We start from the raw sequence: 24,642 nt of genomic DNA, 5'->3' as shown, positions 1-24,642 counted from the left end.
ACATTTCTTTATTCACTTAAGCCTGTTCTTAATATAGTAGATCATTTGCTTTGGAGTTAGTTTCCACCACCCCCTCTTTTAAGATGTGTTGTTTATAGTATAATTATATTGTTATATAATAATATAACACAGATATATATAATTATATTTTGCTTTAATGAAACTTCAAGAAACTAGTGGCTTTCAATATGTGCATGAGAGAGAGGACCAGGTTTTTTAGAAACTATTTATTTTTTTTTAAATAATTCTCTCTTTTGTTTTCCTTTTTTACAGATGCCAGAGATGCAGAACAACTGAGTAGGAACAATATTACACACATTCTTTCAATTCACGATAGTGCCCGGCCTATGCTTGAGGTAAGGGGGCCCCCAATTTGTGCTCAGGTAACAAAAACTGCCAACCTTGAGTTAATTTTACACTCTTAGCCATCAATGTTTATCAGTGACTTCCTTATTTTCTCCTAGAAACATTTGAAAGCAAAGGTTTTATGAGACCAGTCCCTTTATTCCAGCAGAAAAGAAATCCAGATAACACAGGAAGATTCAATTACAGTGTTTTATAGACAGATATGTTCTTAGCTGTATTAGCAATGTTACTTATTTGATATCCCTATAGAAAGTATGGTTAGAAGGTCCCACGTTTAAAAAAAAATCAAAAAAAAAATCCTTGTTTATAATGGATAATAGATATTCATAGATTCATAGGTGCTAGGGTTGGAAGGGACCTCAATAGATCATCGAGTCCGACCCCCTGCATAGGCAGGAAAGAGTGCTGGGTTTAGATGACCCCAGCTAGATGCCTATCTAACCTCCTCTTGAAGACCCCCAGGGTAGGGGAGAGCACCACCTCCCTTGGGAGCCCATTCCAGACCTTGGCCACTCGAACTGTGAAAAAGTTCTTCTTAATGTCCAGTCTAAACCTGCTCTCTGCTAGCTTGTGGCCATTGTTTCTTGTAACCCCCGGGGGCACCTTGGTGAATAAAACCTCACCAATTCCCTTCTGTGCCCCTGTGATGAACTTATAGGCAGCCACAAGGTCGCCTCTCAACCTTCTCTTGCGGAGGCTGAAGAGGTCCAGGTGCCCCAGTCTCTCCTCATAGGGCATGGCCTGCAAGCCCTTAACCATATGAGTGGCCCTTCTCTGGCCCCTCTCCAGGTTATCCACATCTCTCTTGAAGTGCGGCACCCAAAATTGCATGCAGCATTCCAACTGCGGTCTGACCAGCGCCCGATAGAGGGGAAGTATCACCTCCTTGGATCTGTTCGTCATGCATTTGCTGATGCACGATAAAGTGCCATTAGCTTTTCTGATGGCTTCGTCACACTGCCGACTCATGTTCATCTTGGAGTCCACTAGGACTCCAAGATCCCTTTCCACTTCCGTGCCACCCAGCAGGTCATTCCCTAGGCAGTAGGCATGCTGGACATTTTTCCTCCCTAGGTGCAGCACTTTGCATTTCTCCTTGTTGAACTGCATTCTGTTGTTTTCTGCTCATTTGTCCAACCTGTCCAGGTCTGCTTGTAGTTGTTCCCTGCCCTCCAGCGTGTCTACTTCTCCCCGCGTTTTTGTGTCTTCTGCAAACTTGGACAGAGTACACTTCACTAACTCGTCCAAGTCGCTGATGAAGACATTGAAGAGTATCAGTCCTAGGACCGAGACCTGCGGGACTTCACTGCCCACAACCTTCCAGGTCCATACCGACCCATCCACTACGACTCTCTGGGTGCGACCCTCTAGCCAGTTTGCCACCCACCCGACTGTGTAGTCATCCATGTCACAGCCTCTTAACTTGTTCACCAGTATGGTGTGGGGTATCGAAGGCCTTCCTGAAGTCTAAGTATATGACGTCAACCCCTACTCCTGCGTCCAGGCGTTTTGTAACCTGGTCATAAAAAGAGACTAGACTAGTCAGGCATGATCTACCTGCTACGAACCCGTGCTGGTTTCCCCTTAGCATAATTTGTCCTGCCAGGCTCTCGCAAATGTGAGCCTTGATAATTTTTTCAAAGACTTTGCCAAGGATGGAGGTGAGACTGACTGGCCTATAGTTGCCTGGGTCCTCCTTCCTCCCCTTCTTGAAAATGGGGATCACATTGGCCCTTTTACAGTCCTCTGGGACCTGGCCCGTGTGCCACGAGTGTTCAAATATTCCTGCCAGTGGCTGTGCAGTGACGTCAGCCAGTACCTTCAATACCCTCGGATGGTGCTCATCTGGGCTTGCCGACTTAAACGCATCCAGTTCCTCCAAGTGACTCTGCACCATCTCAGGGTCTACGCATGGTAGTCTGGCACTTTGCTGCTGCCTCTCTACAATCCCAGTGAGAGACTTGTCTTGCCCCTCGCTTAGGAACACTGAGGCAAAGAACTCGTTGAGGAGTTCAGCCTTGTCCCCCCTGTCTGTCACCAATTGCTTCTGCCCATTTAGTAGGGGTCCTATTCCACCCTGGGCCTTGCTTTTACTCCCTATATATCTAAAAAACAATTTCTTGTTATCCTTTACTTGGGATGCCATCCTCAGCTCCATGGTAGCTTTGGCCCATCTAACTGCCTCCCTACAAGCGCGAGCAGAGGAGGTATACTCCTCTTTGGTAATCTCTCCCTGTTTCCACTTTTTATATGCTCCCCTTTTAGCCCATAGGCTGCCCTGGATTTCTCTGGTCAGCCAGGGAAGCTTTCTGGCCCCTTTCCCTCTTTTTCCTTGCATCAGGATTGTCTCCTTCTGTGCCTGAAGGATCATTTCCTTAAGGCACAGCCACCCTTCCTGGGCTCCCATCTCTTCAAAACTGCTACTCTGCAGTGTGTCCTTGACTAATCGCCTGAGTTCATTGAAATCAGCTTTCCTAAAGTCTAGCACTTTCACCGTACTAGTTACCTTACCCACTCGACGTCTTATGGTGAATTCTATTATTTGGTGATCACTGTCCCCCAGGGGACCACCGATCTGTAGGTTCCCTACCATGTCATCCCCCGTTGCCAATACCAGGCCCAGTAAGGCATTCCCCCTGGTGGGACCATGTACCTCCTGCGTCAGGTGGAGGTCCTGTACACAGGATAGGAACCTGTGTGAACAGTGGGACTTTGCTGTCTGTGTCTCCCAGCAGATGTCTGGGTAGTTTAGGTCCCCCATGACAACCGCCTCCTTAGTTTTTATGGTTTCTGAGAGCTGCCTCAGGAGCCCCGAATCTAGCTCTTCCCCTTGGTGTGGGGGTCTGTAGCAGACCCCTACCACCAAATCCCTTTCTCCTTGCCCCCCATGTAACTTAACCCACAATCCTTCTACTTTCTCCTCCTTCGATTCCGTCTTGATGAGGGTCGAAGTATATTGCTCATTGACATAGAGCGCAACCCCTCCCCCTTTCTTCCCCACGCTGTCCTTTCTGTACAGCTTATAACCCTCAATATGTACCGCCCAGTCGTGGGACGAATCCCACCAGGTTTCTGTTAGCCCTACTAAGTCGTAGGTGTTTTCTGCAAGCAGGAGTGCTAGTTCATCCTGCTTGCTCCTCGTGCTCCTAGCATTAGTATATAGGCACTTGAGCCCTGTGACTGGTGCCTTTGCTGCCCCCCAGCTCTGATTCCCGAAGGGCCCCTTATTGCTTATCTGCTTATTGCTTACCTGTGCTGTACTGCTGGCCGCCTCATGGATTGCAGGTTCCTGATGTTCTCCTTCTTCAGGCTGGGCTGTCCTTGTGGGTGCCACATGGTTTGGTGGTCCATGGCTTCCCCTGCCCCCATCTTCCCCTCCCCCCGACAAGCCTAGTTTAAAGCCCACCGGAGGAGATCTGCCAACCTAGAAGAGAACACACGCTTACCTTTGGGGGACAGGTGAAGCCCATCCCAGCTGAGCATGTCCCTTGTTGTGATGTGCGGGTCATTGTCAAGGAAGCCGAAGCCTGCCTCAAGACACCATTGCCGAAGCCGCCAGTTAGTCTCTCTAATGCAGTTCTCATGCCGTCTTCCGCGTCCGCTCACTGGTAGGACAGAAGAGAATATCACCTGTGCACCTATCTCCCTCAGCACGCTGCCCAGAGAGCTACGTATATTTTGTGTAGGATATTTCCAGTCCTTTTCTGTGTAATAGAAAGGTCCAAAAAGGCTGCAGTGGTACAATCATGTCCCCCTTCTGCTGCTACTGTTACTGTTCCCAGCTGACCCTGGCACAGGGGGTGCCCCACATCTGCTCCTGACTGATTCTAGCCATGGGCTTCAGGGAGCAGCTGTGTAGGCTGCCACAACTGGAAACAGTGGCAGCAGTGGGTAAGTTTCCTCTTCCTGCACCTGTTCCATGTTATTCCCTCCCTGTATCCTCCACTGGCTGGGATCAGGCACTGGAAGGAAAAACCTGATCCCCAGTACTGCTGTTCCTGGTTGATGCAGGCATGAGGGACCCCAAGAGCTGCTCTTGCTTTGCTCCAGCTTTGAGCTTCAGGAAGCAGCTGAGCAGGGTGCTGCACTCAGTTGGGGACAGCAGGAGCAGTGGGCAGGTTCATCCTTCCAGCACCTGCTCCTGGTCTGCAGGGGACACCGGGGGTGTGCCCACAAGAGGGGAGCAGCCGTTGGCAGCAGGAACCTGTGCACTACTGTCACTATCCTTGGCCGAGCCTGGCTCCCTGTGCAGCCATTTTCCAGCCATCTTCCACAGCCCGTCCCGAGGTGCCCGTGCAGTCACCGCCAGCACAGAACTGATGCTGGAGCTGTGGAGCCCAGTGCAGCTGTTTGCAGTCTGCTCCCTGCTTGCTTGCTGCAGCTGTCCAGAGCCTGGGCTGGCTACAAACAGCTGCGCTGGGCTCTAGAAGCCTGCCATCACCTCTGTGCTGGGAGCAGGGGCGAGACCGGGGCTGCACTGCCTCAGGCTCCTCCCTCACTGCCCACTCTGACGCGCGGGTGCACGTGCCAGTGCGGAGCTGATGCTGGAGCCCAGAGCCCGGTACAGCTGTTTGGAGCCTCCCGGCTTCAGCCGGCCCCAGCTCTGGGGAGCTGCTGCCAGCCAGGAGCCCAGGCTGCTCCCAGCAGGCAGCTGGGATGCTGCAAGCCCTGCTGGGAGCAGCCCGGGCTCCGTTGCTGGCACCAGCTACCCAGAACTGGGGCTGGCCGTGGCATCCCAAGCAAAAGGGCCTCACGTGCCATGCTTGGCATGCGTGCTGGGGCTTACTGACCTCTGGTCTAATGTATGATATAATGATGTCTAACTCTCTTATTTGTACAAGACATAACATCAGTATATTACAAAGCATCCAAATGCTTTACTAAGGATGCGTGTGCTGGTGTTTTATTTTTCACATCAGGAAACTAAGGCTTGTGGCAGCAAAGTAACTTGCCTAAGGTTGCACAGCAAGCTAGGGAAAGAGCTGGAAACAGAATTCAAGTAGCTTGGGTTCCAGTCCAGTAATCTATGTAGTAGACTTAGTGGGCTAACATACCTGTGCCGTTGCACCCAAAATACTCATTCAGCTTATACTAGCCATGCTTATCCTGCAAATGAGTCTCTTCCTTTCTCCATCAAACATGATAAAACTTGTCTCAATGAGAGCTGACAACAAAGAAAATGGCTGTTTCTGGAAATGCTTTGTGAGCCAACACAGACTTCTTTGTCTTCTGGAACCTCCACTGGTCTGCTTCTTGCTCCCTGCCCTCCCAACAAAAAGGTTCTGTGTATTCACTTGCTGAATAGCTGGTTTATGCAAAAGCTCCCCTTGTTTTGGGTAAATTGGTGAATAGTTCTGGGGCTTTTTAAAACCTCTAACAATAGATATTCACTAACTGGCAAAAGAACAGTTAAAGGTGCATGAAACATGAAGATCGTTTTGGGGTACCATACCATGAACTAACCAAGTTTATGCTGTTTATTTTGTTGTTATATATGTTTGATTTTTATTAAGGCATGTCTACTGCATGGTAAATCTAAAATGTATTGGGTTTCAAGTCTGCTATTCGTTGCAGTGATATATAGTTTCATTGACCAAGGAAGATGTAATCTTCACATTTGATGTGTGCTACGTGTCCTTCCTCTGGTGTGTTAGCTTTTTAAAAATTTATTTTACAGGCCATTACCACGATCTTCTAGTCAAGTTGAAGAAACTACTGATTGCAGACTCATAGGGCAGTCTTGGTATTCTTTCTCTACAACTGGCTGTCACTCAGGACATGCTGTGTGGAAAACAAATGTTAAAACTTTTCCTGAGTTCTTCAAATAGGAAGGCAATCGGGACTCGTAGTAGAGATGATATATTTTATTAGACCAACAAGATGTTTGCAAAAAAATGTCTTTGATTGCAAGCTTTCCGGCACAAACACCCTTCACCAGGCATTGGAGACAAGATTGTAAAAGTTCATATTTCATAGGATTTCACATGGAAAACTCCTCTGGGCAGTCAGTTCATAGCTGGTATGAAGCCTCTCTCCTCCTGTGAGGATTTGTGATGATGCAAATTACCTTCAAACAAAGGCAGGAGCAGGATCTCAGGTTTCAGGTGGTCACAGTTGCATCCTGCTTGGGAAGATAGAAAGAGAATAGAAACAAAACAGAAACAGCAGCAGCAACCTACTTTGCAAGTTGTTTTTGTATTCCGATTCATGGTCTCAATCCAGCATTCACTTGCAACTAAGTAATTAATAAGAATGATGGTTCAGAAAAACATAAGTTGCATTACTTCATTATTTACATTTAGAAATAATTTTTTGTCAGATTGTGGTTAAGACACTCTGAACAATGTGTTGGCACCCCTTAAGATACCTTGCTCATGAAACATGAAAAAAAGTTTAGAATGGTTTCTTTTAAGCCTTTCCTGAACTGTGCTTGCCTTTTAAGGATTAACAGCTTTTTTCCATGCAAACGACTTGAGGCTTGCTGTAGTTCCCATGGAAGCTGGTGGCCATGCCAACCGTGGTCTTCAGTGGCCTAAAAAGGGCTGAACCCTGGTTCAGGAACTGTTCTGTGCATAACATTTCCACTAAAATCGCCATAAGGTTCATACACGAGAACAATTGCAAAATCAGACCCATACTAAATATGTATGCAGTAGTTGCCCCTTAAAAAAAACACTTTTCACATGATAGTTGAATTTACTACCACTTTCTAGAGAAGGTTTGTTTTTTTTTGGTTGGTTGGTTTTTTGGGTATTTAATGTGCAGGAAACGGCAAATATTTTAGTGTCTTAAAGTTCTCTCTCTCTATTTTATTATTTAAATTGTTAAAGTTTTGTTATTAAAGTGATCAACATGGCACGTCATAGTCAGAGCTATATTCAGATACTGGATACTTCTGAAATATTGAACTGATACATTCTATCCAAATGATTTTGAATTTTTGCTTATTAGAGAAATTACGGTAATCACGCTACAGTATCATGTTAGAAGGAATGCAGTTGCATAGCATAGTTCTTAAGTCTTGCATGTGTGCTTATTTTCAAAATTTTGATAACAGCTTTTCATTTTGAGACAATGCTTTTGTAGGATTTGCAGCCTATGCTTGATAGTGAGTACCAGAAAATGAGACTAACTAGTCTAGAGACATTGTTCAAGCTGAGTAAAAAATAAAAAAGTAGACAGGCACCATAAATGATGAGTTCTAATTTGCCATAAATTTTAAATATGCTTTCAGTTTGAATTGTATAAAACAGGGGTGGCCAGCCTACATAACAGGTGCCACACGTGGTACAGGCAGCCTGTGTGTGGCATATGGCAGACTAAAGAGGAAAAAGGTGGCACGGTGGCAGATAGAGAACAAAGCAGAGCAGCAGATGGGGCATGGGCAGGGGATCAGACGGGCATTTGAGGAGGTTGCAGGGCTAATTTGTGGCTTGCCTGCCAAAAAGGTTGGTCCCCACTGGTTTAAAATGTGGTCACTAGGGCAGAAAAAGAACACAAATAAATAAATGCCTTTTTCAATTTTACATTTTTCTTGCCTAAAGCTTTGTGTAGTCTGTAGTATTTAGGAATATGTAACCTTTATTTTCCAGTAGTTGGGCATATTGGTAGCTGGTAAGTAATGAGTTGGTTTTCATTAAAATTATTTAAAATTTATTCAGGAGCAACCGGTGGAAAAAACAATATATTTTCATTTGGGATTTAATTTCAAAAGTCCCTCCTGGTAAGGTTCAAATTTCTAACTAATAAGATCAGGCTTAGGAAATGATTGATTGGTTTCAAAATGGAATATCTGTGCCCAAAAAAATGTTTTATAAAGAAGGTTTAAAACCCCACATATTCTAGTTAGTGTTTGTGTTTATAATAAGGCTATAAACCAACTGCTTTCTAAAGGACAGGGTGCCATTTATCAGGTGTGTTCTGAAGAGCTTGGGATGAATTTTTTTAAGGTGGAAAGAAGCTTGCTAAATGTGAGCTGAGCTTTCCCTCAGTATCTCCTACTTAAGTCCTCTGCAGTGTATATAATGCTGTTTCAATAGGAACTAGCTGTGTTGTTTTAAAAATAGAACTTGCAATTAATTTATATTCATAACGCTTCATTATAGAAGTGATTCAAGTGCTGAACACCAGTATCATTCTACATATACTATACTCAGTTTTTAAAATTAAAGAAATGTTTAAACTTCCATTTAAAAAAAGCAAATGGATGGATGGATGTAGCAAGTCAGAGCACAAAGGGTGGTGAACAAAACTTGCCACTCCAACCTCAGCACACCAGAAAAGGAAGGCCACTATTCTTCTAGATTTGACATCTGCTAGTGCTTACCAGGGTCACTTCTGCTTGTGCCTGGCAAGAAGGACATTGTTCTGACATGTGAGGTTGGCAGTATTATCTGCATGTGCTGGAGTACAAAAGTTGGGCTATTCATAGGTCATTTGTGCATTTATAAAAAAAATAAAATTAAAAAAAATCCAAGTATAAAGTGGTCAGATTTCTGGCCAACCCCTTTCTGTTCTGCTTCTTGGTTACTTCAGATTCCATAAATTAATCACAGTGCTCTGTGCAGAGTGTGAGAAACAATGAGGAGCCCAAGGGTGGGAGCTACTTCTAAGAAATCATAGTTGCCACTGCCTTAAAGAATTTTGTGGGGGGTTGTAGGTGTCATGTATGCCTTTGCATCAGTCTGGTGGGGCGAAACACCAAGTGGAATAAGCCAAGCATCAGTATGCAGTTGAGTGATAGAAGAGCCCAGAGCAATCAGTTCTGAAGTAACTGTCTAGCTTGGTGCTCTGTAATCAAGTGAAACTTCTTACTACATGTCCAAGGATCATGAGATGGCCAGATATTTAAGCAAACCTGTCTTGGGAGCCATATAGAAATATTGCCTCTATTTTTTATATGTTCTATTTATTATTGCTCCAGATTAGAGAGAAGACTAATATGATTCACAAAGGGACTCTTAAAGTCCGCTGAAGTCAGTGGTAATGCGAGTTAAATTTATCCCAAGACAGGTACAATACCAGCAAGCAATGCCTTCTTTCATACCATGGTATAGTATTCTGGGAGATGCTCAGGTGCCAGAGTCGGGAGCAGAGTGTAAATGCTGATAGGAGGCATCCAAGTTATTTTATTTTGGTAAAGGTAGCCTGATTCTGAATTGGAAGAGGGCCTTGGAAGTTATACTCTCACCCACCCCTGCTTGCTAGGAGTTGTTTAGTTTAACAAATAGGAAGTTAAGGATCCTTACAGAGTGGACCCTTCAATCTGTCAGACTAAGGTTTAACAAGATCCAGTGGGTGGAAAATGAAGCTGCAGAAATTTAGACTAGAAATAAAGCAGATATTTTTAACAGTGAGGGTAGCTAACCATCAGAACAGCTTGCTAATGGTTGCAATTTATTCTTCATTTCTGGAAAAATTTTAAATCAGATCTTTACAGCATATGCTCTAGTTCAGTGAGCTTAATTCAGGGAAGTCCTGTGATCTGTTAGTTATAGGTGGTCAGGTCTCTTCTGGCCTCAGAATGTAAGATGAAAGCACAGTGCACTCTTTCTGCCCTTTCAGTCCGTGGTCTGTGAGTGACTACTAATCCAGATGCCAATTGCGGTGACTGTTTTGTATGTATGGTACACACCTGTCCATCAGAAAATGGACTGAAACTACCAGTTCCTTCCACAAAGTTTACCAAACATTTAACAGTTAACTTTGTCACTCTTGCACTTGTCACTTTGTCACTCTTGTACTCTTGGTCAACTCTGGACCAGGCTGTGTCAGCCTCATGACATTGGTAAAAAGACCATCTAGTCCTTCAAAATTTATTCATGGTACTCTGTCATTTACAGACTGGCCATTGATCATCATGGCAAGTTCTGTGCTCTCAAGGCATCCTGGAGGTATACTCATTATGGCAGTGGGGGGCATCTCAACAGGAAGAGTTGCACAACTTTATAGAGTTCATTTTAACATCCTCATGTTGTGCTCAGAAGGCATCCTTTGTTCACTATTTTGTTTACAGTGAGTCTCACTGGAAATTTGTTATCATGCATAGTTGGCTTTTGTGCACATTTGTTGCTAAAAGAACATCTTTTCCCTTTGATGGGTACCATAGATTAACACTTGCAACTTGATCCAGGTGAAGCCAAAGCAACTGCTCTGTACAAGCAAACTGGAAAGAGCTTTTGGATTATTTTAAGATCATCCCATTTCCTTCAAACTGCAGGTAGCTGTAATACGTACCTGCAGTTGGTCCAGAAATTACTCTCATGTACTCTCGCACACACTCTTGTCTTGCATTCTCTCCCTCCAACCTTTGGTGTATTACTCATGCACATATGTTGCACATTTCAGTTTAGGATGCACAAACTGCATCTCAATGTCCTTTCATTGCAGATGCTTTGGTTTTTTGTTGAGTTTCAATGATTTGTAAACCTTTGTACACAACTATGTAGAGTAACATAGCATTGTCATCTTTCTCTAGTGCTTCTATAATGTAGGGTACATGGCTGTCTCTTTTTTTTTTTTTATTATTTCATTCTTTCTAGTGCATCAGAGCACCTGCTGGAAATTGAGTTATTTATTCTGTTAAAAATATTCTAATTCCCATTCATTGTACCAAGATAGACCTTGTTCACAATATCTCCAAATTCCCCTTTCTTGCACTAACTACATAAAATAAGCTTAAAACTATAACTGCATTACCTAATCTCTGTTTTGACTAATTTATTAGCTTATCTTCTGTTATTTGAATGACTTTTAGCTCTGGGACCTTCTTAAAAAATGTAAGCAATGCTGGTGGTCTTTATAACTTTAATATCTAGTGAGCTCTTGTAGTTGGAGTAGTAGATGCATTGTTTCAAATCACTCAATGACTAAAACGAATGCATTACAACAAAGGATATTTCCGTGGAATGCATCGGAATGAGACCTTGTTCTCCTTATTTTGCAGAAGCAGCTAACTTAATGAAAGTTGCCTTCGTTGTGGTAAGCATCATAGATGCTTTTGTTCTGATGTGTCAAGACACTGAAACTTGATTGCATGTTAATTTTGACTCTAGTATTAAAAGAGTATTTCTCCAACAAGGTGTGGTAGCTGAATGCTTCGGGTATACAAGAGTCTATGAATGAAGTCCAGTACTTTTCAAAAGTTATCGTTTAAAACATAAATTCAGCTCAATTTATGCTACTAGACAGAACATAACCTATGGCTGGTAAATGTGAAGTGGTGACTGAAGGGAAATAAGTAGGAATATGACAAATAAACAGCCAGAAGTTAAAAACAAGAAGCTATTTTTTTTAGCTAGAGCAGAACACACAGTAAGTCAGTGAGACTGGAAGTGGAAATAAAAAGGACAAAAATTGCAGAAAACAAGCAGTGCTGCAACTTACCTGATTTCTTTCTACAGGTAATAAACATACAGTACAGTAAAGACAGAGAAGTCAGAAGAGGAAGTAGTAGAGGAAGCTGATAAACAATAAGTCACTACTACTTGATAGCAGATATCAATAGCAATATCTCTTAAGTCACCAGCATCCTGGAAGATGATTACTTGACAGTTTAATTAGAGACTTGATTTGTCATAATTCCCCTTTACAGGCCACATTGAGATATGAGTTTCCTAAGCTTTGTATTTTGTAACTGTAGCCAGATACTTCAAGTCAGGGCACTGTTTTAATGGTAGAATTGCCATGTCCAGCCATGAAGTGAACTGTATGCTTTATGAAGTTTTGAACTAAAAAAGTGAAATGGAGTAGACACCAGAGGACCCAGCTATTTTTTTTCCTAGCACAATCTAAACAATCTCCCTCAATACTGTCTCTGGCTTATTCTTGTCACTGCCTTCTTTTTTGTGCCTACCCTGTCTCTCTGCTTCTGGTACCTAAGCGTTGGGAAATAGGTTTAGCACAGGGTTTCCACTGAAATATTAAACAGTAAAAGCCTCACCTGTTTCAGCTTTCTATCCTTACATGTTCCCCTGTCTGGAAACCTACCCCCAGCTTTCTTTTTCCCTCTGATATGCTTGAGGATGGTTCCAATTTTTTGTAGGAAATACTGGGCTAATGGGTAGAACTACAGGTGCAAAAGAGTCTGTGTTTGCTCTTTGCCCTGTAACCTCTAAGAAACATCCTCAGTCAGAAACTAACCCACAAGACATTGGTTTGGACTCAGAAGTGCATCCTTGTGCCAGGTGATGATTAAATGGGGAAACATGAAACGTTAGGAAGGGAACCACTTGTGATTTTTTTTTTTTTGTGATGGCAAGCTAAATGTGGAGCGATTACTGTTCACCATATGTACAAGATCTACTTTTGCACTGTACAGCATAAATTGGCTCCTCAGCTGCAAGAGGATACTTGAATTAAAAATGCCTTCTTGGAAAAACCCTTGAGAGGAAATTCATCCCTTAATCATGATTGGATGGCACATTCTCTATTCTGGCTCTGCAGCCTTCCTATACTTAAGCCAGTACCTTTGCATTTTGTTGGCAAAGCAGCATATGAAAAAGATGCAATTTCTATTTTGTGGATTGCTACTAAAGTTAAAAAAAAGATGTTAAATGGGTAAACATAATCAGACTGAAACTGTTCTTTTTTTAAGTCCTTTCCACTGGCCTTCTGTATCACCACTGGTCTCCTGTGTCAACAAATTATGTCTCTCTTCAGTGAAGCCACCAACAAGGGAAGGCCTGTAAGGCCCTGTTTTAATGAAAAACTTGATTTTTTTCTTGTACATTTCACTGCTTTTTCATGGGTAAAAGTTTCCCTCCTGAGAGGTTTCAGAAGACTATGCTGAGCAAAATAGCTACTGTGTTTCTTTCATCTGTAGTAATGCCAAGAGAGTGCTCTCTAGTCCTGTCTAGCTTTGGCTCCACTCATGTGGTATTGGGAGATCTGACTTTTTTTTCTTTGGGTGAAATACCTTAAATGGGGACTGCTTTCCTAGTTGGCAACTTCCCATTGTCAGCATTAACCCTACTGACAGTTGGGTCCTTTTAAAAAATGTGTCAAGTTGGACACTTGGCATCAGTCATCTCTGGTAGGGCCCCTGAAATGATAAGCTGTTTCAGTTCCTTTGCTTCCTCTACTCATTCTACTGCTATGTGGAAAGCTTCTATAATGTCTCCTCCAGTGTGATACCTCTGCTCGGTTTTCATAAATGTCTGGAAGGATAAAGATGCACTGACTGCAATGAATACCACATGCACAAGACCATTCCAGACCCCTAATACTTCCACTGAGAGGAGAAAACCTGCCAATTTTTATTCACAGTGAATAATAGGGAAAATTTCTTAAAGATGGGGACCTGGTGACTGTCTATGAACTCACTAGGGGGGACCAGAAGGGTTTGGGGGAGACCTTGTTTCCCCTAGTGCCCCCCGGGATAACAAGGAATAACGGCCACAAGTTGCTGGAGAGTAAGTTTAGATTAGACATCCGTAGGAGCTACTTCACAGTCAGGGCGGCTAGGATCTGGAACCAACTTCCAAGGGAAGTAGTGCTGGTTCCTACCCTGGGGGTCTTTAAGAAGCGGCTTGATGCCTACCAGACTGGGGTCATTTGAGCCTAGTTTTCTTCCTGCCCAGGCAGGGGGTCGGACTTGAAGATCTACAAGGTGCCTTCCGACCCTACTTCTATGATTCTATGTAATGCATGTGTATCTGTGTTCCCTCTTGATGAACAGGTGATTTGGGATATCATAGTCTCTTGCAGTAATACTTACAGGCCTCTTTTTTTCAGGTTATTTATAATAAGTTGCAGCACAAACAATTGGGAGGTGTGGTATTTGCCTTGAAGTTTACAGTTTGAGGACATGTGTAGACAAAATGAGGGGCATCTGTCCGCGACACTTTAAAGGAGGTCAAATGCTTTTGCACTGCTTTAATGGTGTTGGTGTTTGCATGTATCAGCAGGGTATTGCGCATTTAATTCCAGCCGCTGTAGCATATTCGGCAGCATAATGTGCCTTAAATGACTTTGGGGCACAGCAAACTAAAACACCTCCAAGGAGTTTGTTTGTTGCCCTACAGCCACAGAGCAAAGCACTGGGCTCTGTGCAGGCAGCCCATGCAGGCAGCCTGGCAGCAGCCCGGGAAGGCAGGCTCCACCAAAGTGCCAAGCTTGATCTGCCCCCTCTGAAACATGCCTGCCTGCATGAGCCACTCGGGACCCAGTTCTTCCCTCTGCAGCTGCAGTGCCCCCCCGGGACTACCCAAGCAGGGTGCCTGCGGGTGGATGCTGCCTGGGGGGGACCCCCGCTGCTGCAGAGGGAAGCAGCCTCCCTGCCCCCTGCAGCCCAGGGACCGCTCTGCCTGCCAGCAGCTTGCCCTCCCCTCCCTGCCGCCAGAGTGGCAGGTAAGACATGGGTGTATATGATACCGGGGTTTACTTTGCCCTAAATTGAAGCAATGTTTTTAAAAACCCACTGCTTCAATTTAGGGCCCCCCATTTCATCTACACATGCTCTAAACCTCTTACTAGGTAAACAATAGGCAGGAATAGGTGAGAATTAAAATTAACTTCTGTTACTCTGTCTAAATAAAGTCCTGATTTTCAAACATTTTTGTATTTCTGTGCTGCTGTGTTTTGTTGGGACTCTCTTTATTTGAAGTGTAGCTGTTTCCAGCCTTACTGGATTTTTTTGTTTTTTAATCTGAAGATGCTTCACCAGATTGTTGCAAGGGGGCTTGGTGGATAAAGTGCTTCCATCATGAAAAGGCTGATGTCTTAGTAAGGATGACAGAAATAAATGTTCAAAAATACTGCAAAAGCTTCCCACCTCCCCACAGCCAGTTTCATGTGTTAGTGATGTTTTTCAAAAACAAATGTGCTTGTTGCTGAATCATGAACATACTTTCTGGAGCAGTCATCCTGGCTAATGATTTTATTCACGACTCTTTAGAAAATAACTGAAAGGACAAATAAACGGTTGAAGTTTTCAGTTTGGTCGTTCTGTAGCAGTACTGGACAAAATTCTCTTGGGAACTTCTTGTTGGTTTGGCTTGAGGAAACTTTGTGCTGGCCATTTCCCATGTTAGCTTTTTTTTGCTGAAATGCCTCTAAACAAAAATAATACTCCTATCCTCTGTTGATGTGACAAGTCAAACTAACACATGGCTTTTGAGTAACCTGAAAAAGCTCACCAGGTGCTAGAGGTTTCCTATTTGCATCTGGGTTCACAAATTTAAACTGAGGGTTTTGGGTTTAAAAAAAAATTTCTTGGAAGTCGTTGATGGTCTCTTTACATAAATTTACATACAGAGAAGTTTAATGCCAAAAATATAACATTTATCTTTTATTTTTAAAGATATTTTGGTTCTTAGAACAGAATTCGTGGAGGGGGTGGTTGAATTTAAAGTTAGTATTCTTCTTCCCACTGACCAGTAATTGACTAATATTGAAGTTTTTGAAGTTGCTGAAGTGTAAATTCAGGATGGAGTAGGGAAAGGAAGAGATTATTGAAGTTAAAATATAACTAGGTTCATTATTTGTCATTGAATCTTTCTGGTGTTCTGAAATCCTGAAGCCTCTTGTTCTACCCCACACACAGTTATTTGGTTGGTTTGTTTGTTTGCAGGATTACTCAAAAACATTTTAAAGCAAAATCATTCAAAATGCACACTGGAGACTTTTATAACCCTCAATACCCTATACATTAGTGCAATTTAGGGCTTATTTTAAATCAAACATTACACCTAGTGAGTTTAAAATGTTCTTGATTATTTATAACACACTATTCAGTTCATGCTGCCTAAAGAGGTAACATGACAGACACATTCTGCCATTCTTATATTAGCATATGTATGGTGCTGCATCCTGTTGGAGTTAAAGAGATTGTTCTTTGTATTCTGAAATGAAATTAATATGTGCTGCTTAGATTTCCCATTCTCAGTTGTAGACCTATTATCTCAAATGCGCTAGATGTCAGTATGTCATTTTGCTAGTGAGAGGTCTTTTTCTAGATAGGAAAATCCGAAATGCCGGTTATTACTTCTGAGTTTGGCAGGTAATGAAGCTTAAGAAATTAAGGTTTAGTTGCATTTGTTTCCTTTTGAATTTAGCCCTCGATCAATATAATAGGAAAAGCTTTATTCTGGGTGATTAAAAAAAAAAAAAAAGTAGTGCTGCTTTGTTCCAATGATCTTTATGCTAATAATTAATTCAGAAAAAAACTAATAAGACTCTGAATTAGAATTTTTTTTCTTAATCTTTTACTGAATTTTCCAAGCACTAAAAATGTGGTGTCTTCAATTTTTGCTTAGGTAATGACACTTCAAATAATTAGAAGTTTTAATATACTTTTTATTAGCATGCCCTGTGTCCATACTTGTTTGCTTAAACTTTGTTCCTCATTTTAGAAAACTTGAGATGTAGGGTAGCAGAATTGACTTGGTTTTGTGAAATCTTGCAAGTGTAGTAGTTGTTTCACAAATAACAGTGAATTTTTGAAATTTTACTTAACTCTCGCTTGTTTCAACTTTGTCAATCTTGAAATCAGAATACTTGCTCTGGTTTTGTTAGCTCTCGCTGTATCGGTTTAACTGTAACATTTAGTTTCAGGGCCTGAGACAAAAATCTAGTTTTGGTGGTTACTCTGTCTGCTGAAACAGAAAACTGAAAAGAAAATGATCATTTAATGTATTGGCTTAGCAGTCTAGCACATACTTTATAACTATAATAAAAGAAACGTAAGAGCTTTTAATTGAATATAGCATCTTGCAAAAATTGGTATGAATAACAATGAGTAAGACATAGAAAGTGTGTGTGTAAAGGAAGGTGAAGGCTTATGTAGGGAGGTAATTAAGGATGTAAAAACAACATTTGGAGGGTCAATAACGCTGAATTACGAAGTGTTGCTTGTTCAGCCTACATAATGACTATAGGAGCTTTCACTGCTTTAATTGCTGAGTTCCTTTTTGTTGTTGTTGGGTTTTTTGTTTAGTCGGAGCATAGACTGCTGGTTCACGTTTAACAGGTATAATGAAGTCTCGTTGCATGGATAAAAGCACTTATTTTAGTTTAATGAAAAAATTGGTTTGATTTACTTTAAGAAGTGGCTCACTTTGAAGGAGACATGGAAAACATGCAAGTGTTGAAGGAAAGCTTCAGCAAGGTGGTACTAGCAACAGCAGTCACTTAATTTGGATTTGTTTCTTCATGTGACATTTACCTTTCAGCTCTTGTAATTTGTTAAGGTTTTGTCTTTAGTTAAAGAAAACACTTTATGAATTTGATAAATTTATTTAATTTTTAAGGGGTGGGGTTGGACAGCTGAGAACATAAAGCTGGTCTTTCCTATGGAAAAAAAGTGATGTCTGTCTTTCCAGCAGATGACAGAATGCAAGCTTTCTTTTGTGGGGGGGGGGGCGGGCAGAAAAACAGTTGAAATTGTATACATTATGAAAATCATCATAATACCTTCCCAACTGTATCAGCTTAATTGGCTTTCACCTGGTAGAGTCAAGCATTTACATTTTCAAGCAGAATTGCAGCTTTCTGAATAAAACTCGTTAGGTAATTCCATTGGTTGTCATTCCATTGGACCTCTGTGTTGTCATGATAAACATGTACCCTAAGTCAGAAAATCTATACATCCATGATTTTGGCAGGTCCTGGCTTGTTCTTTGCCAAAATTCTAAAATTACAGACATAAATACAAGAATGAAATCTATATCCCTTCTGCATATTAATAATGTGCAAGCCAAGAGCATCTGAAAGTCTTTGAGTCTACTGTATTTATATGTTCCGTTGACATAAACTGTTCTGTTCTGGTTGGAGGTCCCTTTGGGACAATTCTTAGATATTATCTGCAGTGTGTGCACACAGGAAAGATAGTGATGTCTCTGGGGCATAAATACACAAAGAACATTATGATCTCAAGTGGGTTATTTTATGATCACATAGGCAGCAGCGTTCAACAGTTAAGTAACTTCCTGTTGCCAGTGTCTGCAATGTGCAGCCAGCTAAAAAAAAATTCAAAGGTACATGAAAAAGAAAAAGCTAATTCAGCAGGGCAAGTCTAGTTATTAAAGGTAAAATATATCCATCTTTCTTTCTTTCTCTGGGGCAGTGGGCAAAGTGTCACCTTGACAACCCCTGCCCGTTACAGAACACAATGTAGTCTTTCTTCTGTGGTCCGTACAGTTTGAAATGAGTGCTGTTGATTCTGAGATTTCTCACTGTCGAGGACCAATGTTTGGTGATAGGTTGGGTTTTCCAAACGCTGCTGAGTATTGCCTTGACTCCGCTTCAGTTAAAGTCATGGGGAGTCATGATTTTTACTGTTGTTGGGGACAGTTAGACTACTGCTGGGTACTTTTCAGATTCCACCCGCAACTCATTTTGTGTTCGTCATATTTTGCTTGGGTGACTTATTTCCTTGTGCCATGGTGTTCCCCACTACTGTCCTCTAAAATGCTTAAAGGTGATGTTCATAGATGAAGTATGACATACTCCAGCTACTTTAACGATATATCTGCCAAATGGACTAATTAACCATAAGCAAAGGCACTCCTAAGAGGTAAATAGTACTCCTTAGTAGCACCTCTTTGGGTTTGTTGGAAGTCATAGGTGCTCAACACCTTCCAAGACCATGCTCTGGCTGAACCATTCAGCACAATATGTGGTCTCTTGTAAGCATGAAACTAACCTACATGAGATTCTATAGTAGCTGCAAATTCACATCACTCGAGTTAAGTAACTAGCCAACTGTGACAAGAAAAAGAACATTGTGGGTCTAAAGCTCACACTACTTCTTCTTTTAAAGTCAACATGTTCTGAAAGCCCCTCTTAGCTTGGCTAGAGGAAGCCATCAGTCTGTTATAGCATCTGGAATCAGTGGGGCTCCTCAAATGTGTGGGCTACAAAGGCTGGGCACTTGATCTCCTAGCATGTGTTGGTCTCAGTCTGCTTTCTTCTGACATTAGTCTGGTTGGAGGATGGCTTATGAGCTCTGGGCTCTGACACTGGTGTCCAAAGCGGAGAAGAGCATTTAATGTGACCTGAAAAGGTATGTTGAACGAAGCCAGCAAATTTAGGACCAAATCCTACAACAGTGACTCTTGAGCAATCCTGTTAATGTCAAAGTCACAGCTTTTAAAGTGAAAACCATTGCATGGGACAGCCCTGAGAAGTCAGTTTTAGAAGAGCAATCTGTTGCTGATCATTCTATCACCTGCTGAGTGGATCTGTACTATTCACCCGAGTCAGTGTAAAATTTGTTCCTGAGTCCCACTCGGGAACTTCTTTATCCTAATGAAGGTGGGTTATCAGTCATCTTTGGATATCAAAGATGCTGGTTCCCTCAGCTAGCAATGGACTTAGTTTACCAGGTGAATCTCTCTTCTACTCCTCTTCTACTCCTTTCTACTTCCCCTCCCCCCCCCCGCCCCCCCCCCCCCATGGATGTTTTGCAATGTCTCTCTGTGCATTACCCTCCCCCTCCCAAAACAGTTTTAAGCACCTGATGTGCAGCAGCTCGGTCAGAAATCCTGCAGAAGCATTTCAGCTGAGGCTGCACCCTCTCCACTGCAAGCTGCTGCTGTCTCCCTGTCAAGCAGTTCTTCCCACCCCCAGCAAATTTCCTTCACCATAGCTGTCATCCTTCTAGTAACACCCACACTCTTGCTCTGCTCCTTTCTCAGTCGTTGACTATTAACTAGCTATACTCTGGCTTCTGGCACACCTCCAGAAGCATGCTGGCAATGCCCAGATGAGTCGTGGAGCCAAGGAGAGGTAGAAACCTGGTAGCTGAGTGACTGTGAAGAGTGCACTGATTGAGGGACTTGCTCTGACCATGCCCCTGTTGTTCTAACAGTTGACAAACATAGCTGGTAATGTGTCAGTTTATTGGCTGAGCAGTGTCAAAGCCAAAAGTGGGGTGAAAGATCACTGCTCCCCTGAACCTTGGATGAGCTGGATCATTCTCCAAGCCCCTACAAAGGAGGGGATGGTATGGGAGGCTCATGTTGATGGCATGTGGATCATGCTGATGGCATATGATTGCAGGGAATTTTGATGGAGGGTTATTCTGGAATACATTGAAGGAGCAACATTGAGGGAAACAGAGGGAGGGCATTAGGCCACAGAGAAAGGTAGTTCTGGCTTAAGGGGCTGTCAAAAAGAATAGTTTTTGCATTGTGCCATGGGCTGGATTCAAGAGCTCTTGTAATAAAGGCTAGATGGGTGTCTACTACCTCTGTTATTGGGGAAGCTTCAATGACTCCAGCCCTTTTCTGATAATTGAGTGAAACACTTTTATGGACATATGGTACACTTCAGTCCATGGAAGAATGTTGCAATAGAGAAATTACTTGGTTGTAGATAAAACATAAGCATACCCCGTACAGTATATGCGTTTGGGTTTTTATATGGCCAGTATGCCTTGCATTTTAATAAGATTGTGTAATTGCATGACTACACAAATCAAGCTGAATCATTGTGTCCTATTAAGGTATAATGTTTGTGAAGGTTTACATGAACTAGTATTGCTACAGAAGAGGTGTCAATATAATAAGCTAAGTTAAGGTGCTTGTAAGACTGTTTTCCAAAAGAAGCCTTTATCTGAGCCATTTGTTTTGGGGGTTTTTTTTCCTACTGTATTATACTGTGCTCATGAATGTGGTAACTGAGTACCCAATCTAAAACCTAGAGAAGTCAGTGGAAAGACATCCATTGGTGCCAATGCCCTTGGATTGGGCTTGTGCATTTCTCTACTACACTGTGGGTGCATCTACATGTGCAGTTAATGTGCTTGAATTTTCTGTGCAGAAAATTCAGGCATGTTAAACAGCTCCCAGGCATGTTCCTGATGGCTCATGTTCAGATGCAAATTTGCTCCCCATGGGAGCAGTTCAGTCCATGGCTGCTCCAGCTCTCTTCTTCCCTACCCCCATGTAGCATCCAGGCAGGGGTCATAAGCATCAAGCCTGGGCTCCAGAGAGTGGGGTGGGAGGAACTGTCCTGGCTTCAGGGCTGTTCCCTCCCAGCTGCATGGAGACTGGGGCTGGCTTTCAGCTCCCTGGAGCTGCCCTGGAGCTGGTACAGCTCCCCCAACCCGGTGGAGATTGGTAGCATTTGAGGCCCTATGCTGCGTGGGCTGACCAAGAGCAAATTGCTCTGTCAGGGTCTGCACATGTGCTTTGGCATGTTGGCTAATGTGCCATTTTTCTAGTATCTGTATGTGTTGGTACTAGCAAACAGTGCCTTAGACCAGGCGCGGGCAAAATACAACCCGTGGGCCACACGTGGCCCGCCAGGCACTTCTGTCTGGCCCATGACACCCCCGAACAAATTGTGCACTGCCGAGCCCTTCCACCAGTGAGGGTGGGAGCAAGGCACCTACACCTGCCCTCAGTATATCCTTTTATATATCCTGCATTGCTCCCACCCTCGTGGGTGGAAGGGCCAGCTCCACTAGCAGTGGCGGGGCTAATTCTGTGAGATCCCCCTGTGTCCCACTCCCTCCAGGTAGCAGGTAGGGAAGCTGGGAGTGGGGGCTGGCTGCAGTGCAGAGCCCATGCCCGGGGTGGTGGTGGCAGCGTGGAGCTTGGCTGACAGGGGAAGGGTATGGGGCCCCCTCCACATACACCCCCCCATAGCATGCAGCTGTGGCAGGCAATGGAGGCAGCAGCAGCCTTTCCCCAGGGAGTGCCAGGGAAACAAATGGTCCTGTGGGGGCTGCGCTTCTCACTGCAATGTACAGCACTGGCCAGAGCCAGGCACCAGTGCCCCCACCTGCTGTGCCATGTGGGGTGGGGAGGCGGTGTCCCCACACCATGCGGCCATTGACAGCTCACTAAACCTTGTTAAGCAGCCCTCCACCTGAAATAATGACCTGCCCCTGCACTGGACTAACGCACAGTAATTTGTATGCACCAGTAGACGGTGGCACTTATACAGACATCTTGTGTAGTTGTACCCTGTATGTTCTTAGAAAAACATGGCTTTGACAAGTCAAGTAGGCAATGCATTTCAAGAGTGTTTTTAATAGAGTGCTTAGTAAATGTTAGATAAGTAGCAAAGTGAGCATTGACAATAAAAATAGTCCACTATGAATATTGTCTAGTTTTCATTATACATAACTGCATTTTTTTCAATACCTCAAAAGGGATGATCTAACTTCCCTATTTGAGCTCATAACTTATTTTAATAGTGGCTGACTAAGAGAATGAGGACACCTTTTTGAAGACAAGGTTGAGGTTTAAAGCTTTCCTAAAAAGAAAATTCTCTCCCAAATGCCCTTGACTTTTGGTTGTGTTGTTAAATAAGTAAGGAGAAATGATTGAATGCGACTACCAGAAAAAAAAGCTTTCTAATAAATCTGCTTTCTCAGAATGAATGCTAGAAATTCAAGAGTGCATAAGATGTCATAACAGCTTAATGTCTGATGAAACAAAACAGTAAGTTGCCTAAGACAAGGAAAGTGTAGGGTTTTACACCTATTTGATATAGATGCTTTCATTTTAAAGAGCTTGCTGCAGAATCTCAGGGTAAACATGACTAAGCTGGCTGCTTGTTCCTTAGCAACAAAAACACATGTAAAAATAACATTTTAAGTCTGGGCAAATGAGGCAATATCTGGAATCTTATTTACAATTGTACATCTCTGTAAGAATCAATGGAGTTGTGACAGTGTGAAAACCAAATATGTCCATTGATTGTTAAGTATGATGCTTCTGTCTTAATACTGCTGTTTCATTCCTAATTATTTTTCTGTACAGGGAGTGAAGTATCTGTGCATTCCTGCTGCGGATTCACCCTCGCAGAACTTGTAAGTTGTGTGTGCATCTGTTTGTTTAAACTCAGTACTACCATGCTTGCTTTGAAACTTGATCTTGATCTCTTGTCAGTTATATATCAATGTAGTTTTAAGCCAATATCCAATTAGAGGAAGTGGACCTATTTTGGATTCAGATTTTCCTGCCTCCTTATGAGGTGCATGCAGTCTCCTCCAAAGCATCTGTTGCCGGCCACGGTCAGCGATGGGGAGTCTGGTTGTTTGTATGTTGCTGTGTTACTATCCTATGTGCATTGGTAATCTATTCGTGCAGAGCAGTTTTGTCCCAGTCACGGGCTTCCCAGTTCCCCCACTGCCCCTAGAACTCTCCTCCCCAAGATTTTTGATCCAGTAACTGGATGGTGTTTCGGAAATCCAAAGGGTAACCGTAACATATTTCATAACTATGCTTGGATGGCGGCCAAGTCTTCCTTCTAGTATTCACTGTTTGTGTTGGGGAGTGATGAAGGGGTTTCAGCTACTTCCTGCTAAGTAATTATATAGAGAAACAGAAGTAGTTGAAAAGGCCTGGCACTTACGGAAGGAAGCACAGCACTGCTTTTTCTCTCAGATCAGAGCAATATTCTGGCTGATGCTTTCGGTGGATATTTTTAGCTTTTTTTTTGGTGCCGTGGCGAGATTCTGGCATGGCATTTGACATATCAAAACTACTTTTTTTGCTCTTTTCATTAGCACGTGTTTCTGAAATTACAAAAACCCATTTCTGACAATTTTGTGGCGTGGGAATGTAGATCATTACCCTATTTCCTCCTTACTCTTCCTTTTGGCTTTTTTTTTATACCCTTCTTTCTAGAATTGCAAAGCACCTGAATTACAAGCACTTTGCACATAAAAACCAGCCTCTGATTAAATGACACCCTAAGCAGGTCCTAGGCTGCTGTTTTGTTTCTAAGTGTTTTCTTTTGAAGTAAAAGAATGGAGTAGGATTTTCTATATCCACCATTTTAGTTCTGAAACAAATTTGTGTAATATTTGGGGGGGTTGGCGGATGAAGCGTGGACAGATTCCTAGTTTTGGAAGTTCCTTTGTTCACTTACCAGACTAAAGAGACTATGGGCCATTTTAGTAGTTGTCAATATTTTCAGATGCACAGTGTTTGCAAATCTGCCCCCTCCACTAATTAGAAATCTGGATCAGTTCATATACAGAAATAAAAAGGACAAAATTTGCAACAGATGTTAATAGCAGCATACAATTCAACCAGTCCTCATCACCACATATCAAGGAATTACCCTGAAAAACATTAAGCACTCATGCTTTCTGGCACTGTAGCAAGACTTTTAAAGCATCGATAAGAAAATAAAGTATTTGCATGAGAATTGCTTATGAATGCTGCAGGTATCCACAATACTTGCTTCAGCATCAAATGGCTGCAAGCAGTTTTTGTTATTTCTAATATTGATATACTCCATCACTTAAAACTTGATGAGTAACTGACCTTTAATTTTTCTTGTGATAGAAGAAGTCAAGTAAATCAGTGCAGG

The 24,642-nt window shown here is 42.7% G+C and overlaps 1 protein-coding gene across 2 annotated transcripts in view; it reads left to right on the top strand.

Moving 5' to 3' along the window:
* Positions 1-24,642, top strand: part of DUSP22 (dual specificity phosphatase 22) — a 64,029-nt gene that overhangs the window by 20,246 nt on the left and 19,141 nt on the right. For both annotated transcript variants that reach the window (XM_014606743.3, XM_059724337.1), the window contains 2 exons: positions 274-356; positions 23,082-23,131. In XM_014606743.3, coding sequence (XP_014462229.1) covers positions 274-356; positions 23,082-23,131 — 133 coding nt within the window. The remainder of the gene's footprint in view (positions 1-273; positions 357-23,081; positions 23,132-24,642) is intronic.

This window comes from Alligator mississippiensis, chromosome 3 (assembly GCF_030867095.1).
Source record: "Alligator mississippiensis isolate rAllMis1 chromosome 3, rAllMis1, whole genome shotgun sequence".
In the NCBI taxonomy this organism is placed as follows: Eukaryota; Metazoa; Chordata; order Crocodylia; family Alligatoridae; genus Alligator; species Alligator mississippiensis.
This window is presented reverse-complemented; position numbering and strand designations above follow the sequence as displayed.